Here is a 17,688-nt window from a genome sequence, read left to right as displayed (position 1 = left end):
GCTCGTCGCCATCTCCGTCTTGCTCATCTGATTGCGGTCCCTCGTCGCCCATCTCATCCATATCTTCCATCTCTTCACAGTCGTCATCACCCTATCATAACAAAATAAGGAGTTTCGTAGTTTAAGGACGGATGAACAGCGAAGTGCCTAGTGGGTAATATGTGGGCATAAACTTTCTGGAACTAATAATCCACTCCTCACCTTAGATTGCTCGCATTCCTTGACAAAGATTGGAGTTGGACGATCAAGTCGTAAGTTCAATTTTTGTATTAGAAATTGCCGTTCAACTTTAATTCAGAATGACTTCTACTAGCACAGAGAACTTCCAGTCTAAACGTCAAGATACTTTCCTTATGACATGCTTGTTGAACTAACATGTATACTAGAAAGGCAACATTTTCGCGAAAATGCAGTATGCCTTCCATGTAGCCTTTTGCCAAGCTACTAGAACGCTACACTATTTAATTAGGCTCGTCTTTTAGTATTGTGTGTGACCAGAAACAAAAATACCACATACATGTTTTTTTCTATCGCAAGGCTGTAAATAATCATATTCATACAGCTATTCTGATGTTGCAGTTCTACGCTCTGATTGGTTCTCGGCATTTCTAAGCTCTGATTGGTTCATGAGGGAAGTAAAGGAAAGACGAAGAACAGACCAGCAAAAGAATAGGGTTTCCCTGTCGGGGAAAGGATAAACTTAAGATAAATAACAAGAAGAATGAGAGAGAAGAAGAACACACTAGCAAAAACAACGATATGTTGCCCTGTCGGGAAAAGCATGAAAACAAATATTTTCTTACCATGTGTCCTTCCTCTCCTCGGTCTCTGCAACCATGTTTTCCGGCCATCTTATGTTTCTTGGCCAGCTTGACCCCTAGGATGACCAGCGCCACCACCAGCACCACACAGACGGTAACCAGGGTGATGGTCCCGCACTTCTTTGGGCATCGTCTGGGGTGAGCCTTTAGAGGACATAAGGCCACACTGTTTTGATTTTATACATGACATCCTCTGGCCTGGAGACCCCAAGACTAACGCGTGAGGGTGACAAAATATGAAAATCAAGCAAAAAATGCTGCTAAACCACAAGACTAAACATCCAGTCCATTCTTTCCCAGGCTAGGTTAGTATGTTCACCTGTTCTAAGACTGAGATGTTTTTATTGCAAGTAAGTTGGCCTGTACGAAGACTGAAATGTTTTATTACAAGGACGCTGTTGCCCCATGCCCTGACCATGTGCCCCATTACCCTGGAGAGCAGATCCTCTGGCAAGTATAAGATTCTGATTGACCAGGGATTTAAACATTTAAGGGTTTCAGAATAGTGGCTAAAATGAACGCACGCACGTGCATCAATTTTCAGGCATATGAAAAAGGAATTTTTCAACCATACTGTATACGTACAAAGCTTAAGTTGTAGAATGAGCCGCCAAGGATTGCAAAAAAATCTAATCTAATGTCATATAACGCCAAAGTCAATTCCAAGGTCAAGGAAGAAGATGTGAAAGAAGAAAAGACTCTATTATTAGCTATCTACTAGCTGTTACTTCACTGTCAAAGCTCGATACAAGAATTTTCAATCCGTAGTACTGACCGGTGGATGCCCGGGGACCGCCTCTGGTACCACGATGTTAGTCTGGAGACCAGGCTTAGTTGGGAGGGGCTCCAAAGGATAGGGAGGCGGGTCTTCTGGGCTTGTCTTTCCAGAAGCCTCGACCGTCAGCTTGCCCATTGAGAAAGAGGTTCACGATGGTCCTCTCTAGAAGTTTGCGCTATGTGCAAAGAGATAAAATAATCCAGACAGTTTCCCAAACTGGTTGGTGACTCAAAGACATCACAGTAAACAAAAAGTACAAGGTGTTTTTGAAACCTTCTCAAGAATGTCTTGAGCACTTGGATAAATGAATTGGATGGCAGTTGCTTTAAAGCTAAACTATGTAAGATTATTCTGAAGTGAAAGAAAATTGAGTGTTTTTCAAACAAGAAGATCTTGATTGTTCTCCCATGTAGCCAACCTGAAGTGTGATTAACTGATTACCACAAACCCTAAGAAGTCTAATGGTGGCTAGAAAGTTTTTGTTTACAACCAGGAGAGTCTAGTTTATGGTGGTGTTTCTAACATGAAGCCAAATGTTACATCGTGTACCTTTAAGATTAGAAATAGTAGCATTACCTTTTTCGGCACCCTGCTGGAGCTCCCAGTGAATTTTTAACTGCGCAATCGGCCACGGGGGTTCTGGATGAAATCTAACTCTCCAAGAGGATTGGTCCATCCCTAAAAGGTCAGAATGGCATTGACCTTTCTTTTGTACAATGGATGAAAAGCTGTCGGTGTATGTAACGTTGGGCTTGTATCATGGGTATCACAGGATTGTATAATGTTTATTGTAACGTAAGGGTAAAGATTATGACAGAGGACGGAATCATGACACTTTTTCCTGTGCAATTAGGGCAATGCGGCTTAATTACGGTTCGTGTTTTGGTGAAGTAAACCAGGTCACCCCTAGTCTTTCCGGTTTATGATTCAGAAGTTCTTTTACGTACAGAAATATGGTGCCATGTAAGATCTCTCATAAACTGTGCCACCGACGCTACTTTTCCATCCTGGCGCGATTAGGGTATTTGAACCAGATGTGCTGAGATCCTAGTTTTTCGTCCGCTTGAATAGTTAGACAAGGACAGGGACTAAAATCGTAACTTAGGCATGCCCAGAAAAGAAACAACAAGATAATCTTTACATTTTATTGATGCAAAAGGAAGGATGTACAAACGGTCGCACACTATAGTATAAGGCTAGCCTCTGAGGCGTCGCCAAAAACTCCATTTTTCATAGTGGTAACGATTCAACATGGTACATGGTGCCAGCTACATGTAGGTAGCAGCTCTCGGCACCCCCATGCAAACTTTTCATACTAGGTGGGGAGGGGACAAAGTGTGTGAAAATTTGGGTCAAAATTGGTTGCTATGTGTTGCTATTGTAGCCAACAGCCACTTTGCTGGGGATCTCCAAAAGGTCTTAACAACCGTTACTAGCTCCGCCCCCAATAGGGCACCAGCGACTATTAGGATTCTGCTCGCCACCATGTCCGTCTGATCCCTCCGACTGCTCTCCCTCCTCGTCCATCTCATCCATGTCCTCCCTCTCTTCGCAGTCATCATCCCCCTATCATAAAAAATAAGGAGGTTCGTGGTTTTAAGTACGCATGCGCAGCAAAGTGCATTGTGGGTAACATGTCAAAGGTGAATGTTCCTGAGACATAATAAAACAATACGCGTTTGATAAAGCCAGTCTCTGAAATCTATCTAGACGGAAAGCATGTACTGGAAATTGGCAACAGTTATGTATTTCTGTGTATGATTATTCATCATCATTGTGAACTGTTTTTCTGCAATCCATGCAGATTTCAGCATGCTTTTCAGCAACTTTTCATTGCAAAACTTTAAAAGCAAAGTTAACAAGTTGAACTGTAAGTTTTTAACTACAAAATTTGGACGTGCCTAACTTTTCGACTGCACAATTGTTTAACTCGAGTATTTGTCAGTGATGATGACTAATGATCCACTTCTCACCTAGACACGTGCTTGATCTGCATTGTATTGAATTGCTCATTCCTTGAAAAAAATTGGAGTTGGGCAATTAAACAATAAGTTCAAGTTTTGTGTTGGAAATTGCCGTTCCGAAGTGACTTCAATTTAGAATGACTTCTGCTAACACGGATGCATCTTCACTATAAAAGATACTTTCTTGACATGCCTGTTGAAACTAACTGTCAACTAAAAACTAGATAGCAACGTTTTCGCGAATATGTAGAATGTTTTCCCTGTAGCCTTTTGTAGCTGCTGCAGTTCTAAGCTCTGGTTGGTTCATGACAGAAAAAGAAGAACACATGTTAATACACTAGCAAAAGCAATATGTTTTCCCTGTCGGGGAAAGCATAAAGATAAATATTTCCTTACCATGTTTCCTTCCTCTCCACGGTCCCTACAGCCATGTTTCCCGGCCATCTTATGTTTCTTGGCCAGCTTGACCCCGAGGATGACCAGCGCCACCACCAGCACCACACAGACGGTAACCAGGGCGATGGTACCGCACTTCTTCGGGCATCGTCTGGGGCGAGCCTGTAGATGACATAACGCCATGATTATATTTCAAACAAACAAGTGCTGTAAGAAAAGCTGTTACTCAACTATCAAAGCTTGATACAACAATTTTAAATCCGTAGTACTGACCGTTGGTTGCCCAGGCACCGACTCAGGTACCACGATGTTAGTCTGGAGACCAGGCTTTCCAGTAGCCTCGACCGTCAGCTTGCCCATGGTGAAAGAGGTTCACAATGGTCCTCTCTAGAAGTTTGCGCTATGTGCAAAGAGACGAAATACAGTTTCCCAAACTGGTTGGTGACTCAAAGACATCACATTAGACAAAAAATACAAGGTGTTTTCGAAACCTTCTCAAGAATGTCTTGAGCACTAGGATAAGTGAATCGGATGGCCGTTGCTGTAAAGCTAAACTATGTAAGATTATTCTGAAGTGAAAGAAAACTGAGTGTTTTCGAAGAAGAAGATCTTGATTGTTCTCCCATGTAGCCAACCTGAAGTGTGATTAACTGATTACCACAAATCCTAAGAAGCCTAATTGTGGCTAGAAAGTTTTTTGTTTACAACCAGGAGAGTCTAGTTTATGGTGGTGTTTTTAACGTGAAGCCAAATGTTACATCGTGTACCTTTAAGATTAGAAATAGTAGCATTACCTTTTTCTGCACCCTGCTCGAGCTCCCAGTGAATTTCTACCTGCGCAATTGGCCACAGGGGTTCTAGATGAAATCTAAGTCTCCAAGCGGATTGGTCCATCCCAAAAGGTCAGAATGACATTGACCTTTCTTTTGTTCAATGGATGAAAAGCTGTCGGTGTATGTAACGTTGAGCTTGTATCATGGGTATCACGTGATTGTATTGTGTAAGGTGAGGGTAAAGATTGTGACCTCAGACAGAGGACGAAGTATGGCGCTTTTTCTTGTGCCAGTAGCACAATGCGGCTTTATTACGGTTCGTGTTTTAGCAAAGTACAATAAGTCACCCCTACATACTCTTTCCGGTGTACTGAGTTCTTGTACATGCAGAATGTTGGCGCCATATGATCCCTCTCGTATACACTTGACCACCGGCTTTACTCCCCGTCCTAAAGGACAATGCGATTCTTTTCCCCGTGTCCAGACCCGGGCGTGAACTCGGGTTCAAGCCTTTAGGGTACTTGAACCAGATGTGCCGAGAAGCTAGTTTTTCGTCCGCTACAATAGCTAAAACGAGGACAAGGGATAGTATCATGACAAAGGTATGTCCAGGAAAGAAACAAGATCATTTCCAATTTTATTGTTACAAAACTAAGAATGTACATTCATCGGCAATCACCGTGAAACACAAACAACTCTTAGTACACATTCACAGCGAACTGCATTGCGGGTAATATGTCACATGTGGGGTCTCTGGGACAGAACTGAATTACGTCTGGACAATGTTAGGAGAATCAAGACAGTGGGTGATAAAAAAAACTGTTTTAATTACGGTTCGTGTTTTGGCGAAGTACACCAGGTCACCCCTAGTCTTTCCGGTATATGAAGTTCTTTTACGTACAGAAATATGGTGTCATGTAAGATCTCTCATAAACGGTGCCACCGACGCTACTTTTCCATCCGGAAAGACAATGCAACTCTTTTACCCTAGTCGCGTCCAGACCCTGGCACGACTAGGGTATTTGAACCAGATGTGCTGAGATACTAGTGTTTCGTCCACTTGAATAAATAGGACAAGGACATGGACTAAAATCGTGACTAAAGCATGTCCAGAAAAGAAACAACAAGATAATCTTTACATTTTATTGTTGCAAAAGGGAGGATGTACATTCATCGGCAATCACCGTGAAACACAAACAACTCTTTGTTCAACTCCTAGTACGCATGCATAGCGGAATGCATTATGGTTAATATATAACAGTTGGAGATCCCTGGGACATAAATGAATTACGCCTGGACGTTGTTAGGAGAATCGAGACAGCGGGTGATACAAAAACTGTTTACAACTCAGGGGCCATTACCTTTGATATATTACCCACAATTCCTTATCCTAATGAGACAAACTATAGTGGGGATATTTTTGTAAACTTCATAGCATAACTCATTTCTCGACAAGTAATATCAGAAACTTACGCCGTACAATTAACTAATTGGTGCAACCTTCAATGTGAAAATACTCCAACTAGATATACATACATACATATGATGTATGATTAATGTACGAAACACTAAGTCACTCTTCACATAGGTACCATATAAATGTTTACATCCGTGTTTTGGCTCTTACATTGAACGAAGAAATCTACAAAATCAGTTTTCTATTCACACAACAACTCTTCTGAGCTTTTTACAGCAATGTCAACTGGACATTAAAAGTTGTCTGCTACCGAAAAATCAAAACCATAGCATGTCCTGGACGAAAAATACAAAACTGGAGCTTCTGCTGCAGCATGTAGGAAAACCGCAAGGGGGCCCATAAACGACCTTGACATTTATCTTGCCGACATCTGCCCACATACTATCCAGATATTATCGCAAACCAATCAGACATTCGTAAGTTATGCTGATAACTAGCGTCTGTACACACAAACACAACAACAACAAAAAAAAAACTCCATTATTCATGGAGGTAACGATTCAACATGGTACCAGGTAGCACACTCGTTCTCATTGAAATGTCGAAAATGGCATTTTTTTTGTCGAAAATAAATCGGCTTTATTTTCAGTGAAAACTACGTGGTTGTTTAGGAAAATTCCTCTTTAAACCATAGCCAAAAAATGGAAACTTATTATTTTCGGTCCCATTGGTAATGCATTACAGGGCATGTAACAAACGTTACCGGTAACGTTTGTTACAGCAGTAGACTTTACCCTGTTTTCTTCGAAAGGACTCACCTTATTGACTACATCATTTAGGTATAAGTGGACGTCCCTTGGAACATTTAGAAAGTGGGCAGCTTTTTACACCAGGTCAAATAGAAAGCTTAGACAGCATCGAACAATTGTAACGTTAACGTTTGTTACAGTCATTTCTGTACAACATTTTGTTAAGCAAGGTGGGATACAAATGCCAGTCAACAACCCTTTCTTGTTTCTTTAGAAAGCCACAAAACTGTACAGCGTCACAAAAACGGTCATTTCTAATCTTATACGTGGATAATAAAACCGTGGCAACCATCGTACTCGTGGTGGTAACGTTTGTTACAGAATCTGGCGACAGGCATAAACCACCTCACACAGCCTCGAAGATCAGTGACAGTAGCGATCTGACGTGTTCGGTCAGAGGGCCTAGTCAGCTGGTTTCACCTATCGAGCAATCATTTTGGGAACTGAATTGTTACATTTTTGGCTACTATTTGAATTCTTCGTTTCTTCTCAGGCGACAGCCATTTTTAGACGGTGAAATCCCGACCATGGCTATAATAATCCTCTAAGCCATTAACCAATACGAATGTTGCTGTGCATCTTTTGTAAAACATTACAGGTGTTGTGGAAAAATGAAGGAACCAGTGATATTGTCAATAATTTGCTCCATATCAAGGCGTAAAGTCAGGCGACAGCATTTCGACATTAAAATGAGAACGAGCCAGCAACTCTAGATCTCGGCACCTCCATGCAAAGTTTTCACACTAGGTGGGGAGGGGGCAATTAGCGAACAATGCGGTAAATGTGTCAAAATTGGGGTCAACGGTGGTTGCTATGTGTTGCTAGGGTAGCCACCCCCCCCTTTGCTGGGATCTCCAAAAGGTCTTAACAAGTGTGACCAGTTCCTTGATGGCACCAGCGACTATTAGGATTCTGCCCGTAGCCATCTTCGTCTTGCTCATCTGACTCCGGTCCCTCATCGCCCATCTCTTCCATGTCGTCCATCTCTTCGCAGTCGTCATCACCCTATCATAACAAAAAATAAGCAGGTTCGTGGTTTTAAGAAAGCAAGCGCAGCGAAGTGCACTGTGAGTAATATTTTCAAGGCGAAGGTCTCTGAGAGGAGAGGTCATAGAACACAATACATGTATTTATGGTAGTAGAATACCGTCGACCTATGCATGGGGATTTCTACTGTTACTTAGGGCCACAGGATTAAAAGAATTAAAGTAGGGTGCACTTTAGAAATACAACAAACAATTATGTTTGAGTTTAGGGTACAACCTACAGCTTGCTTACGGATGTCACCGGTCTTTGCAGCAAATCTATTTATTTCAGTTTTCCAATAAAACATTCTGAAAAAAGCTGAACTACAATTTATATTTCGAAAGTTGGTCGCAAACAAATTTTCGAATGTCAAACTGTGAACTAGAAAGGCAACATTTTCGCGAAAATGCAGAATGTTTTCCCCGTAGCCTTTTTTCAAGCTACTCGCACACAATACTGTACCACTAGGCTTGCCCTATAGTATTGTGTGCGTGTAGAAAAAAAGTCGCCAAATACAGGTTTTTGCTGTCGCAAAGCTGTAAATGTTCATATTTATACAGCTAATGTGCTGCTGCAGTTCTAAGCTCTGATTGGTTCACGACAGTTTCAAGCTTTGATTGGTTCATGACAGAAGAAGAAGAATGAGAAAGAAGAAGTAGAAGAACACACCAGTAAAAATGTTATGTTTTCCCTGTCGGGAAAGTATAAAGATAGTTAAGAAGAAAAGTGAGAAAGAAAAAGATGAAGAGCACACCAGCAAAAACAACATGTTTTCCCTGTCATGAAAAGCATAAAAACAAGTATTTCCATACCATGTGGCCTTCCTCTCCACTGTCCCTACAGCCATGTTTCCCAGCCATCATATGTTTCTTGCCCAGCTTGACGCCCAGCATGACCACCGCCACCACCAGCACCACACAGACGGTAACAAGGGCGATGGTCCCGCACTTCTTTGGGCACCGTCTGGGGCGAGCCTATAGAGGACATAAGGCCACACTGTCTTAATTCTATACATGACATCCTCTGGCCTGGAGACCTCAAGACTAATGCGCAAATTATATATAAAGAACCAGCAAGAAAATGCTGCTAAACCACAAGACTAAACATCCAGTCCATTCTTTCCCAGGCTTGGTTTGTATGTTCACCTGTTCTAAGACTGAGATGTTTTTATTGCAAGTATGTTAACCTGTACGAAGACTGAAATGTTTTATTACAAGGACGCTGTGGCCCCATGCCCTGACCATGTGCCTCTTTACCCTGGAGAGCAGGTCCTCCGGCAAGTATAAAATTCTGATTGACCAGGGATGCTATTGGGTCACATGTGGCCACATATTTTTAAGAATAGTGGCTAAAATCAACGCGCGCACGTGCATCAATTTTCGGCTACATAAGAAAGAAGTTTTCAACCATACTGTACATCGTACAAAGCTCGACAAGATGTAGAATGAGTCGCCATAGATGGCAAAAAACATCGGGAAACGGGTACTAACGTCATAGAATGCAAAAGTCAATTCCAAGGTCAAAGAAGAAGATGTGAAAGAACAAAAATAAAGACTGTATTATTAGCTATCTACTAACTGTTACTCCACTGTCAAAGCTTAATACGACAATTTTTTGCTAGTTGCTTTTCGACAGACGAGGACAATGTGGCACTGCACTCAAGTTAGTAACTTAACTGTTATATTAACAATGCCACAGTAAATACTGAAGAAAAAGGGTAGTCTTTTTCTTCTACCTGCCCGACCGACGTCAGGTACCCATTTTTTACACCTGGGTGAAGTGAGAAAGGTCGTGTAAAGTGTCTTTCCCAAGGGCACAACGAAGGGGGCACGTTGGGTATCGAACTCGGGACCTCTAGATTTCGAGCCGAACGCTCTACCAGTTACGCCACACACAACACCAAGAATTTTAAATCCTTAAGGTGCACTCTCACTGCACTTGCGTCACGCTTGCGTCACTACGGGGTCAAAGATACTCAATGCATTTCAGAGATAAAGAACGAATTTTCTTACTTTTTGAGTATTTTGTCATCTTCTAAGTCATTCTGTTACGTACTACGCAATATCTAAATTACAAAAATAACGGAGAAAATAAGAAAACAGTGACGCAGTGAACGAATCCCGCAGTGACGCAAGCATGACGCAGGTGCAGTGAGAGTGCGCCTTCAGTACTTACCGGTGGTTGCCCAGGCTCTGCTTCTGGCACCACGATGTTAGTCTGGAGAACAGGCTTAGTTGGGAGTGGCTTCAAAGGATAGGGTGGCGGGTCCTCTGGGCTTGTCTTTCCAGTAGCCCCGACCGTCAGCTTGCCCATGGTGAAAGAGGTTTACACTAGTCTTCTCTAGAAGTTTGCAAAGAAACAAAAAATCCAAACATGTTCCAAAGCCAAGCCAAAGCCAAAACATTCTACATGAAGAATGTGGGCTTTACACAGAAGAAGAAGTAGAAAACTGGTGACTTAAAGACACTCGCATTGCACAAAAAAATACAAGGTGTTTTTGAGACCTTCTCAAGACTTTCTTGAGCACTAGCCTAAGGATATTTGAAGTGTGCATACCTCATGGAAGCTCAATAGGCATGTTATAGCCGTTGCTTTAAAGCTGTACTATGTAAGATCGAAGTAAAAAAAAAGGAGTGTTTCGAAGAAGAAGATGATTCTTGATTGTTCCCCCCTGTAGTCATTCTGGAGTGTGATTAACTGATTTCCTTTTCCCAACAGCTTCCTGGCCTACTGGAGGCCAGGAAGTTGATATTTACAACCAGGAGAGCCTAGTTCATAATGGTGTTTCTAACTAGGGGCCAAAATGTTACATAGTATACCTTTAAGATTAAATCTAGTAGTATTACCTTTTCTCCGCAGTCTGCCCGAGCTCCTAGTGAATTTTCAACTGTGCAATCGGCTACGGGGGGTTCTGGATGAAATCTAACTCTCCAATCTGATTGGTCCATCCTCAGAAGGTCAGATTGACACTGACCTTTCTTTGTCCAATGGCTGAAAAGCTGTTGTTGTATGTAACAAAATCCGTGTCAAAAACCCGTATCATCACGTGATTCTAAGGTGAATGTATATATTGCCACCTCAGACAGAAGACGAGGCATGGCACTTTTTCTTGTGCAAGGTGTTAGTTGGCTTTACTATATGGCTTGCGTTTTGGGCCAAACACACCGGTACCGGGTCACCCCTACTCTTCTCGATATGTGTGTTGGATTCTTTTACGTGCAGAAGGTCGGCGTCATATGAGCTCCTTATACACGGGACCACCGGCTTCACTTCCCCATCCTAGAGGACAATGCGACTCTTTTCCCCTAGTCGCGTCCAGACCCTGGCGCGAAGCCGGGCTCCACGGAATTTGAACCAGATGTGCCGATAAGCTAGTTTTCTGTCGGCTAGAATCATTGCTAAAATGAGGACAAGGGCTAATATCGTAACAAAGGCATGTCCAGGAAAGAAACAACAAGATCATTTTCCATTTTATAGTTGCAAAACTAAGGATGTACATTCATCGGCAATCACCATGAAACACAAACACTCATAGTTCGACAATTAGTACGCATGCGCAGCGAAATGCTTTGTGGGTAATAAGTCACAGGTTAAGGTGCCTGGGATAAAATTGAATTACGTCTGGACATTGTTAGGAAAATCGAGACAGCGGGTGAGACAAAAAACTGTTCACAAGTTAGGGGCCTTTACTTTTGAGATATTACACATGATGCATTTTGCTGCTCATGCGTACCTACGTACTTGCGAAACATTTTATTCTAACAAGACAAACAAGATAGTGGGGATATTTTTGTAAACATTATAGCATAACTCATTTCTCTACAGTAATTCTATAAGCGTACGCCGTACAATCAAATCATTGGTGAACGATTTAATGTGAAAATGCTCCAAATAGATATACTCACATATATGTAATGTATGATTAATGTACGAAATATTAAGTCACTCTCGATATAGATACCATAGAAATGTTAACATCATGTTTTCACTCGTGCATTGATCCGAAAAGTCTACAAATCAGTTTTATATACACAAAACAACTCTTCTAAGCTTTTTAGAGCAAAATCAATTGGACGTCAAATGCTGACTGCCACCCAAAAATCAAAACCATAGCTTGTCCTGAACGAAAATTACAAAATTTGAGGTACTGCTGCAGCAACTAGGACAACCGCAAGGAGGCTAATAATCGACTTTAATATTCATCTTCCCCATACCCTCCCACATACCAATCATTATTACAATCCAGCCAGATGTTGTTAAGTTATGCTGGCCACAAGTATCTGGAAGGACAAACATAAAAACACAGACACATCAAAAACAATACCACCATTTTAAGGGAGGTAACGATTCAAGGGCAGGTTTTGTCAATACACCAGCGACTATTGACGCGATCTCCGTCCTGCTCATCCGACTGCGGTCCCTCGTCGCCCATCTCATCGATGTCCTCCATCTCTTCGCAGTCATCATCCCCCTATCATAAAAAAATAAAGAGGTTCGTGGTTTTAAGTACGCATGCGCATCGAAGTGCACTATGGGTAACATGTCAATAGTGAAAGCCCCTGTGACATAAACAAAACATGTTTGAAAAATCTTAAACATAATAGACGGCAAACATGTACTGTCAATTTGGCAAACGTCATGTGTTTGGTGAATCTGTGTATTATTATTTATTGTAAATATCATCTGCTTTGTCTGCAATTAAGGAATCTTGTTTACAGATTTCACCGAGCTTAAGCTTGGCAGCAAAGCTATCTATTGTCATTGTAGAACTTCAAAGTTTTGAAGCAAATTTACTAGTGGAACAGTAATTTTTAACTCCAAAATTCGAAGTGCCCAAATTTTCGACTGTCCAAGGCCAGTCTTTGTCAAGGAAGGAGCAACCCGCCATAAAAGAGACGGGGGGCGCCATAAACTTTTGCAACCAAAGATCATCTTCTCACCTTAGATTGCTCATTCCTTGACAAAGACTGGAGTTGGAAGGTCAAGTCGTAAGCTCAAATTTTTGTATTAGAAATTTCCGTTCAACTTTAATTCAGAATGACTTCTACTAGCACAGAGGACTTCCAGTCTAAACGTCAAGATACTTTCCTTATGACATGCTTGTTGAACTAACATGTATACTAGAAAGGCAACATTTTCGCGAAAATGCAGTATGCCTTCCATGTAGCCTTTTGCCAAGCTACTAGAACGCTACACTATTTAATTAGGCTCGTCCTTAAGTATTGTGTGTGACCAGAAACAAAAAAAAGCCACATACATGCTTTTTTCTATCGCAAAGTTGTAAATAACTCATATTCATACAGCTATTATGATGGTGCAGTTCTACGCTCTGATTGGTTCTCGGCATTTCTAAGCTCTGATTGGTTCATGAGGGAAGTAAAGGAAAGACGAAGAACAGACCAGCAAAAGAATAGGGTTCCCTGTCGGGGAAAGGATAAACTTAACATAAAAAAACAAGAAGAATGAGAGAGAAGAAGAACACACCAGCAAAAACAACGATATGTTTCCCTGTCGGGAAAAGCATAAAAGCAAATATTTTCTTACCATGTGTCCTTCCTCTCCACGGTCTCTGCAACCATGTTTTCCGGCCATCTTATGTTTCTTGGCCAGCTTGACCCCGAGGATGACCAGCGCCACCACCAGCACCACACAGACGGTAACCAGGGCGATGGTACCGCACTTCTTTGGGCATCGTCTGGGGTGAGCCTTTAGAGGACATAAGGCCACAATGTTTTGATTTTATACATGACATCCTCTGGCTTGGAGACCCCAAGACTAACGTGTGAGGGTGACAAAATATGAAAATCAAGCAAAAAATGCTGCTAAAACACAAGACTAAACATCCAGTCCATTCTTTCCCAGGCTTGGTTAGTATGTTCACCTGTTCTAAGACTGAGATGTTTTTATTGCAAGTATGTTAGCCTGTACGAAGACTGAAATGTTTTATTACAAGGACGCTGTGGCCCCATGCCCTGACCATGTGCCCCTTTACCCTGGAGAGCAGATCCTCTGGCAAGTATAAGATTCTGATTGACCAGGGATTTAAACATTTAAGGGTTTCAGAATAGTGGCTAAAATGAACGCACGCACGTGCATCAATTTTCAGGCATATGAAAAAGAATTTTTCAACCATACTGTATACGTACAAAGCTTAAGTTGTAGAATGAGCCGCCAAGGATTGCAAAAAAAATCTAATCTAATGTCATATAACGCCAAAGTCAATTCCAAGGTCAAGGAAGAAGATGTGAAAGAAGAAAAGACTCTATTATTAGCTATCTACTAGCTGTTACTTCACTGTCAAAGCTTGATACAAGAATTTTCAATCCGTAGTACTGACTCGTGGATGCCCGGGGACCGCCTCTGGTACCACGATGTTAGTCTGGAGACCAGGCTTAGTTGGGAGTGGCTCCAAAGGATGAGGAGGCGGGTCTTCTGGGCTTGTCTTTCCAGAAGCCTCGACCGTCAGCTTGCCCATTGAGAAAGAGGTTCACGATGGTCCTCTCTAGAAGTTTGCGCTATGTGCAAAGAGATATAATAATCCAAACAGTTTCCCAAACTCGTAGGTGACTCAATGACATCACATTAAACAAAAAATACAAGGTATTCTCAAGGTATTCTCAAGAATGACTTGAGCACTAGGATAAAATGAATTGGATGGCCGTTGCTTTAAAGCTAAACGATGTAAGATTATTCTGAAGTGAAAGAAAATTGAGTGTTTTTTGAAGAAGAAGATCTTGATTGTTCTCCCATGTAGCCAACCTGAAGTGTGATTAACTGATTACCACAAACCCTAAGAAGCGTAATGGTGGCTAGAAAGTTTTTGTTTACAACCAGGAGAGTCTAGTTTATGGTGGTGTTTCTAACATGAAGCCAAATGTTACATCGTATACCTTTAAGATTAGAAATAGTAGCATTACCTTTTTCGGCACCCTGCTCGAGCTCCCAGTGAATTTCTAACTGCGCAATCGGCCACGGGGGTTCTAGATGAAATCTAAGTCTCCAAGCGGATTGGTCCATCCCAAAAGGTCAGATTGACATTGACCTTTCTTTTGTTCAATGGATGAAAAGCTGTCGGTGTATGTAACGCTGAGCCTGTATCATGGGTATCACATAATTGTATAATGTAAGGTAAGGGTAAAGATTATGACAGAGGACGGAATCATGACACTTTTTCCTGTACAATTAGGGCAATTCGGCTTAATTACGGTTCATGTTTTGGCGAAGTACACCAGGTCACCCCTAGTCTTTCCGGTATATGAAGTTCTTTTACGTACAGAAATATGGTGTCATGTAATATCTCTCATAAACGGTGCCACCGACGCTACTTTTCCATCCTGGCGCGATTAGGGTATTTGAACCAGATGTGCTGAGATAAGTGTTTCGTCCACTTGAATAGTTAGACAAGGACAGGGACTAAAATCGTGACTAAGGCATGCCCAGAAAAGGAACAACAAGATAATCTTTACATTTTATTGATGCAAAAGGAAGGATGTACAAACGGTCGCACACTATAATATAAGGCTAGCCTCTGAGGCGTCGCCAAAAACTCCATTTTTCATAGTGGTAACGATTCAACATGGTACATGGTGCCAGCTAGGTAGCAGCTCTCGGAACCCCATGCAAACTTTTCATACTAGGTGGGGAGGGGACAAAGTGTGTGAAAATTTGGGTCAAAATTGGTAGCTATGTGTTGCTATTGTAGCCAACAGCCACTTTGCTGGGGATCTCCAAAAGGTCTTAACAACCGTTACTAGCTCCGCCCCCAAAAGGGCACCAACGACTATTAGGATTCTGCTCGCCACCATGTCCGTCTGACCCCTCCGACTGCTCTCCTTCCTCGTCCATCTCATCCATGTCCTCCATCTCTTCGCAGTCATCGTCCCCCTATCATAAAAAATAAGGAGGTTCGTGGTTTTAAGTACGCATGCGCAGCAAAGTGCATTGTGGGTAACATGTCAAAGGTGAATGTTCCTGAGACATAAGAAAACAAAACGCGTTTGATAAAGCCAGTCTCTGAAATCTATCTAGACGGAAAGCATATACTGGAAATTGGCAACAGTTATGTATTTCTGTGTATGATTATTCATCGTCATTGTGAACTGTTTTTCTGCAATCCATGCAGATTTCAGCATGCTTTTCAGCAACTTTTCATTGCAAAACTTTAAAAGCAAAGTTAACTAGTTGAACTGTAAGTTTTTAACTACAAAACTTTGGACGTGCCTAAATTTTCGACTGCACAATTGTTTAACTCGAGTCTTTGTCAGTGAATGAGTGACGCACTCTAAACATGGACCGGGGCGCCATAAACTTTCTGCAACTAATGATCCACTTCTCACCTAGACACGTGCTTGATCTGCATTGTATTGAATTGCTCATTCCTTGACAAAATTGGAGTTGGGCAATTAACCAATAAGTTCAAGTTTTGTGTTGAAAATTGCCGTTCAACTTCAATTTAGAATGACTTCTGCTAACACGGATGCATCTTCACTCTAAAAGATACTTTCTTGACATGCCTGTTGAAACTAACTGTGAACTAAAAACTAGATAGTAACGTTTTCGCGAATATGTAGAATGTTTTCCCTGTAGCCTTTTGTAGCTGCTGCAGTTTTAAGCTCTGGTCGGTTCATGACAGAAAAGAAGAACACAATGTCATGTTAATACACCAGCAAAAACAATATGTTTTCCCTGTCGGGGAAAGCATAAAGTTAAATATTTCCTCACCATGTGTTCTTCCTCTCCACGGTCCCTGCAACCATGTTTCCCGGCCATCTTATGTTTCTTGGCCAGCTTGACCCCGAGGATGACCAGCGCCACCACCAGCACCACACAGACGGTAACCAGGGCGATGGTCCCGCACTTCTTCGGGCACCGTCTTGGGCGAGCCTGTAGATGACATAAGGTCATGTTGACTAATGCGGGCAAGTAGGAATATCAGGATTCTATTATAACTAGATTACAACAAGTAAATGTTATGGATGACATCCTCTGCAGACTTCAAAAAGTATGAGAAAGGGCAATAAGATGGGTAAAAATTCAGAGGGCAAATTTTCAAAGTAGACAACATAAACTTTGTAAAATTAAAGTGAGAAAATATCGGTTATATAGATGGCATCCGCGCGCAGCAATTTCGTCTTTTTCTTCTACCTTCCCAACCGAAGTCAGGTACCCATTTGTACACCTGGGTTAAGTGTGGAAGGACGTGTAAAGTGTCTTTCCCAAGGGCATAATGTCGGGGGAACGGCGGGCATCGAACTCATGACCTCCAGATTCCGAACCGATCGCTCTACCAGTACGCAACAAGCGAATTGAAAATCCTTAGTACTGACCGATGGATGACCAGGCACCTCCTCTGGTACCACGATGTTAGTCTGGAGACCAGGCTTAGTTGGGAGGGGCTCCAAGGGATAGGGAGGCGGGTCCACTGGGCTTGTCTTTCCTGTAGCCTCGACCGTCAGCTTGCCCATGGTGAAAGAGGTTCACAATGGTCCTCTCTAGAAGTTTGCGCTATGTGCAAAGAGGCAACATACAGTTTCCCAAACTGGTTGGTGACTCAGAGACATCACATTAGACAAAAAATACAAGGTGTTTTTGAAACCTTCTCAAGAATGTCTTGAGCACTAGGATAAATGAATTGGATGGCCGTTGCTTTAAAGCTAAACTATGTAAGATTATTCTGAAGTGAAAGAAATTTGAGTGTTTTTCGA

The 17,688-nt window shown here is 41.9% G+C and overlaps 4 protein-coding genes across 7 annotated transcripts in view; all 4 read right to left on the bottom strand.

Moving 5' to 3' along the window:
* The window catches only part of LOC118413758, a 6,051-nt gene extending 1,253 nt beyond the window's left edge, over positions 1 to 4,798 (bottom strand). The window contains exons 1-4 of the mRNA XM_035817290.1: positions 4,754 to 4,798; positions 4,233 to 4,359; positions 3,960 to 4,121; positions 3 to 91 (exon numbers count right to left, since the gene is read on the bottom strand). Coding sequence (XP_035673183.1) covers positions 3 to 91; positions 3,960 to 4,121; positions 4,233 to 4,319 — 338 coding nt within the window. The 5' untranslated portion in view covers positions 4,320 to 4,359; positions 4,754 to 4,798. The remainder of the gene's footprint in view (positions 1 to 2; positions 92 to 3,959; positions 4,122 to 4,232; positions 4,360 to 4,753) is intronic.
* The window catches only part of LOC118414804, a 1,072,569-nt gene that overhangs the window by 452,702 nt on the left and 602,179 nt on the right, over positions 1 to 17,688 (bottom strand). The window lies entirely within an intron of this gene.
* The window catches only part of LOC118414851, a 28,769-nt gene continuing 18,474 nt past the window's right edge, over positions 7,394 to 17,688 (bottom strand). For 3 of the 4 annotated variants that reach the window (XM_035819117.1, XM_035819118.1, XM_035819119.1), the window contains exons 2-4: positions 17,311 to 17,488; positions 16,706 to 16,867; positions 15,441 to 15,868 (exon numbers count right to left, since the gene is read on the bottom strand). In XM_035819117.1, the coding sequence (XP_035675010.1) occupies positions 15,722 to 15,868; positions 16,706 to 16,867; positions 17,311 to 17,448 (447 nt within the window). In that variant the 5' untranslated portion in view covers positions 17,449 to 17,488 and the 3' untranslated portion in view covers positions 15,441 to 15,721. Of the gene's footprint in view, positions 7,964 to 8,796; positions 8,959 to 15,440; positions 15,869 to 16,705; positions 16,868 to 17,310; positions 17,489 to 17,688 lie in introns of those variants that run through there. The other variant, XM_035819121.1, reaches the window with a different exon arrangement.
* LOC118414858 lies at positions 11,614 to 15,043 on the bottom strand. Its single transcript, XM_035819131.1, has 4 exons — positions 14,902 to 15,043; positions 14,322 to 14,499; positions 13,529 to 13,690; positions 11,614 to 12,455 (listed from the first exon to the last, which is right to left on the bottom strand). The coding sequence occupies exons 2-4, from the start codon at positions 14,457 to 14,459 to the stop codon at positions 12,333 to 12,335; spliced, it is 423 nt and encodes a 140-aa protein (XP_035675024.1). The 5' UTR covers positions 14,460 to 14,499; positions 14,902 to 15,043; the 3' UTR covers positions 11,614 to 12,332.

This window comes from Branchiostoma floridae, chromosome 4, assembly GCF_000003815.2.
Source record: "Branchiostoma floridae strain S238N-H82 chromosome 4, Bfl_VNyyK, whole genome shotgun sequence".
In the NCBI taxonomy this organism is placed as follows: domain Eukaryota; kingdom Metazoa; phylum Chordata; class Leptocardii; order Amphioxiformes; family Branchiostomatidae; genus Branchiostoma; species Branchiostoma floridae.
Note: the sequence above shows the minus strand (reverse complement) of the source record. Positions and strands in the feature narration are given on the sequence as shown.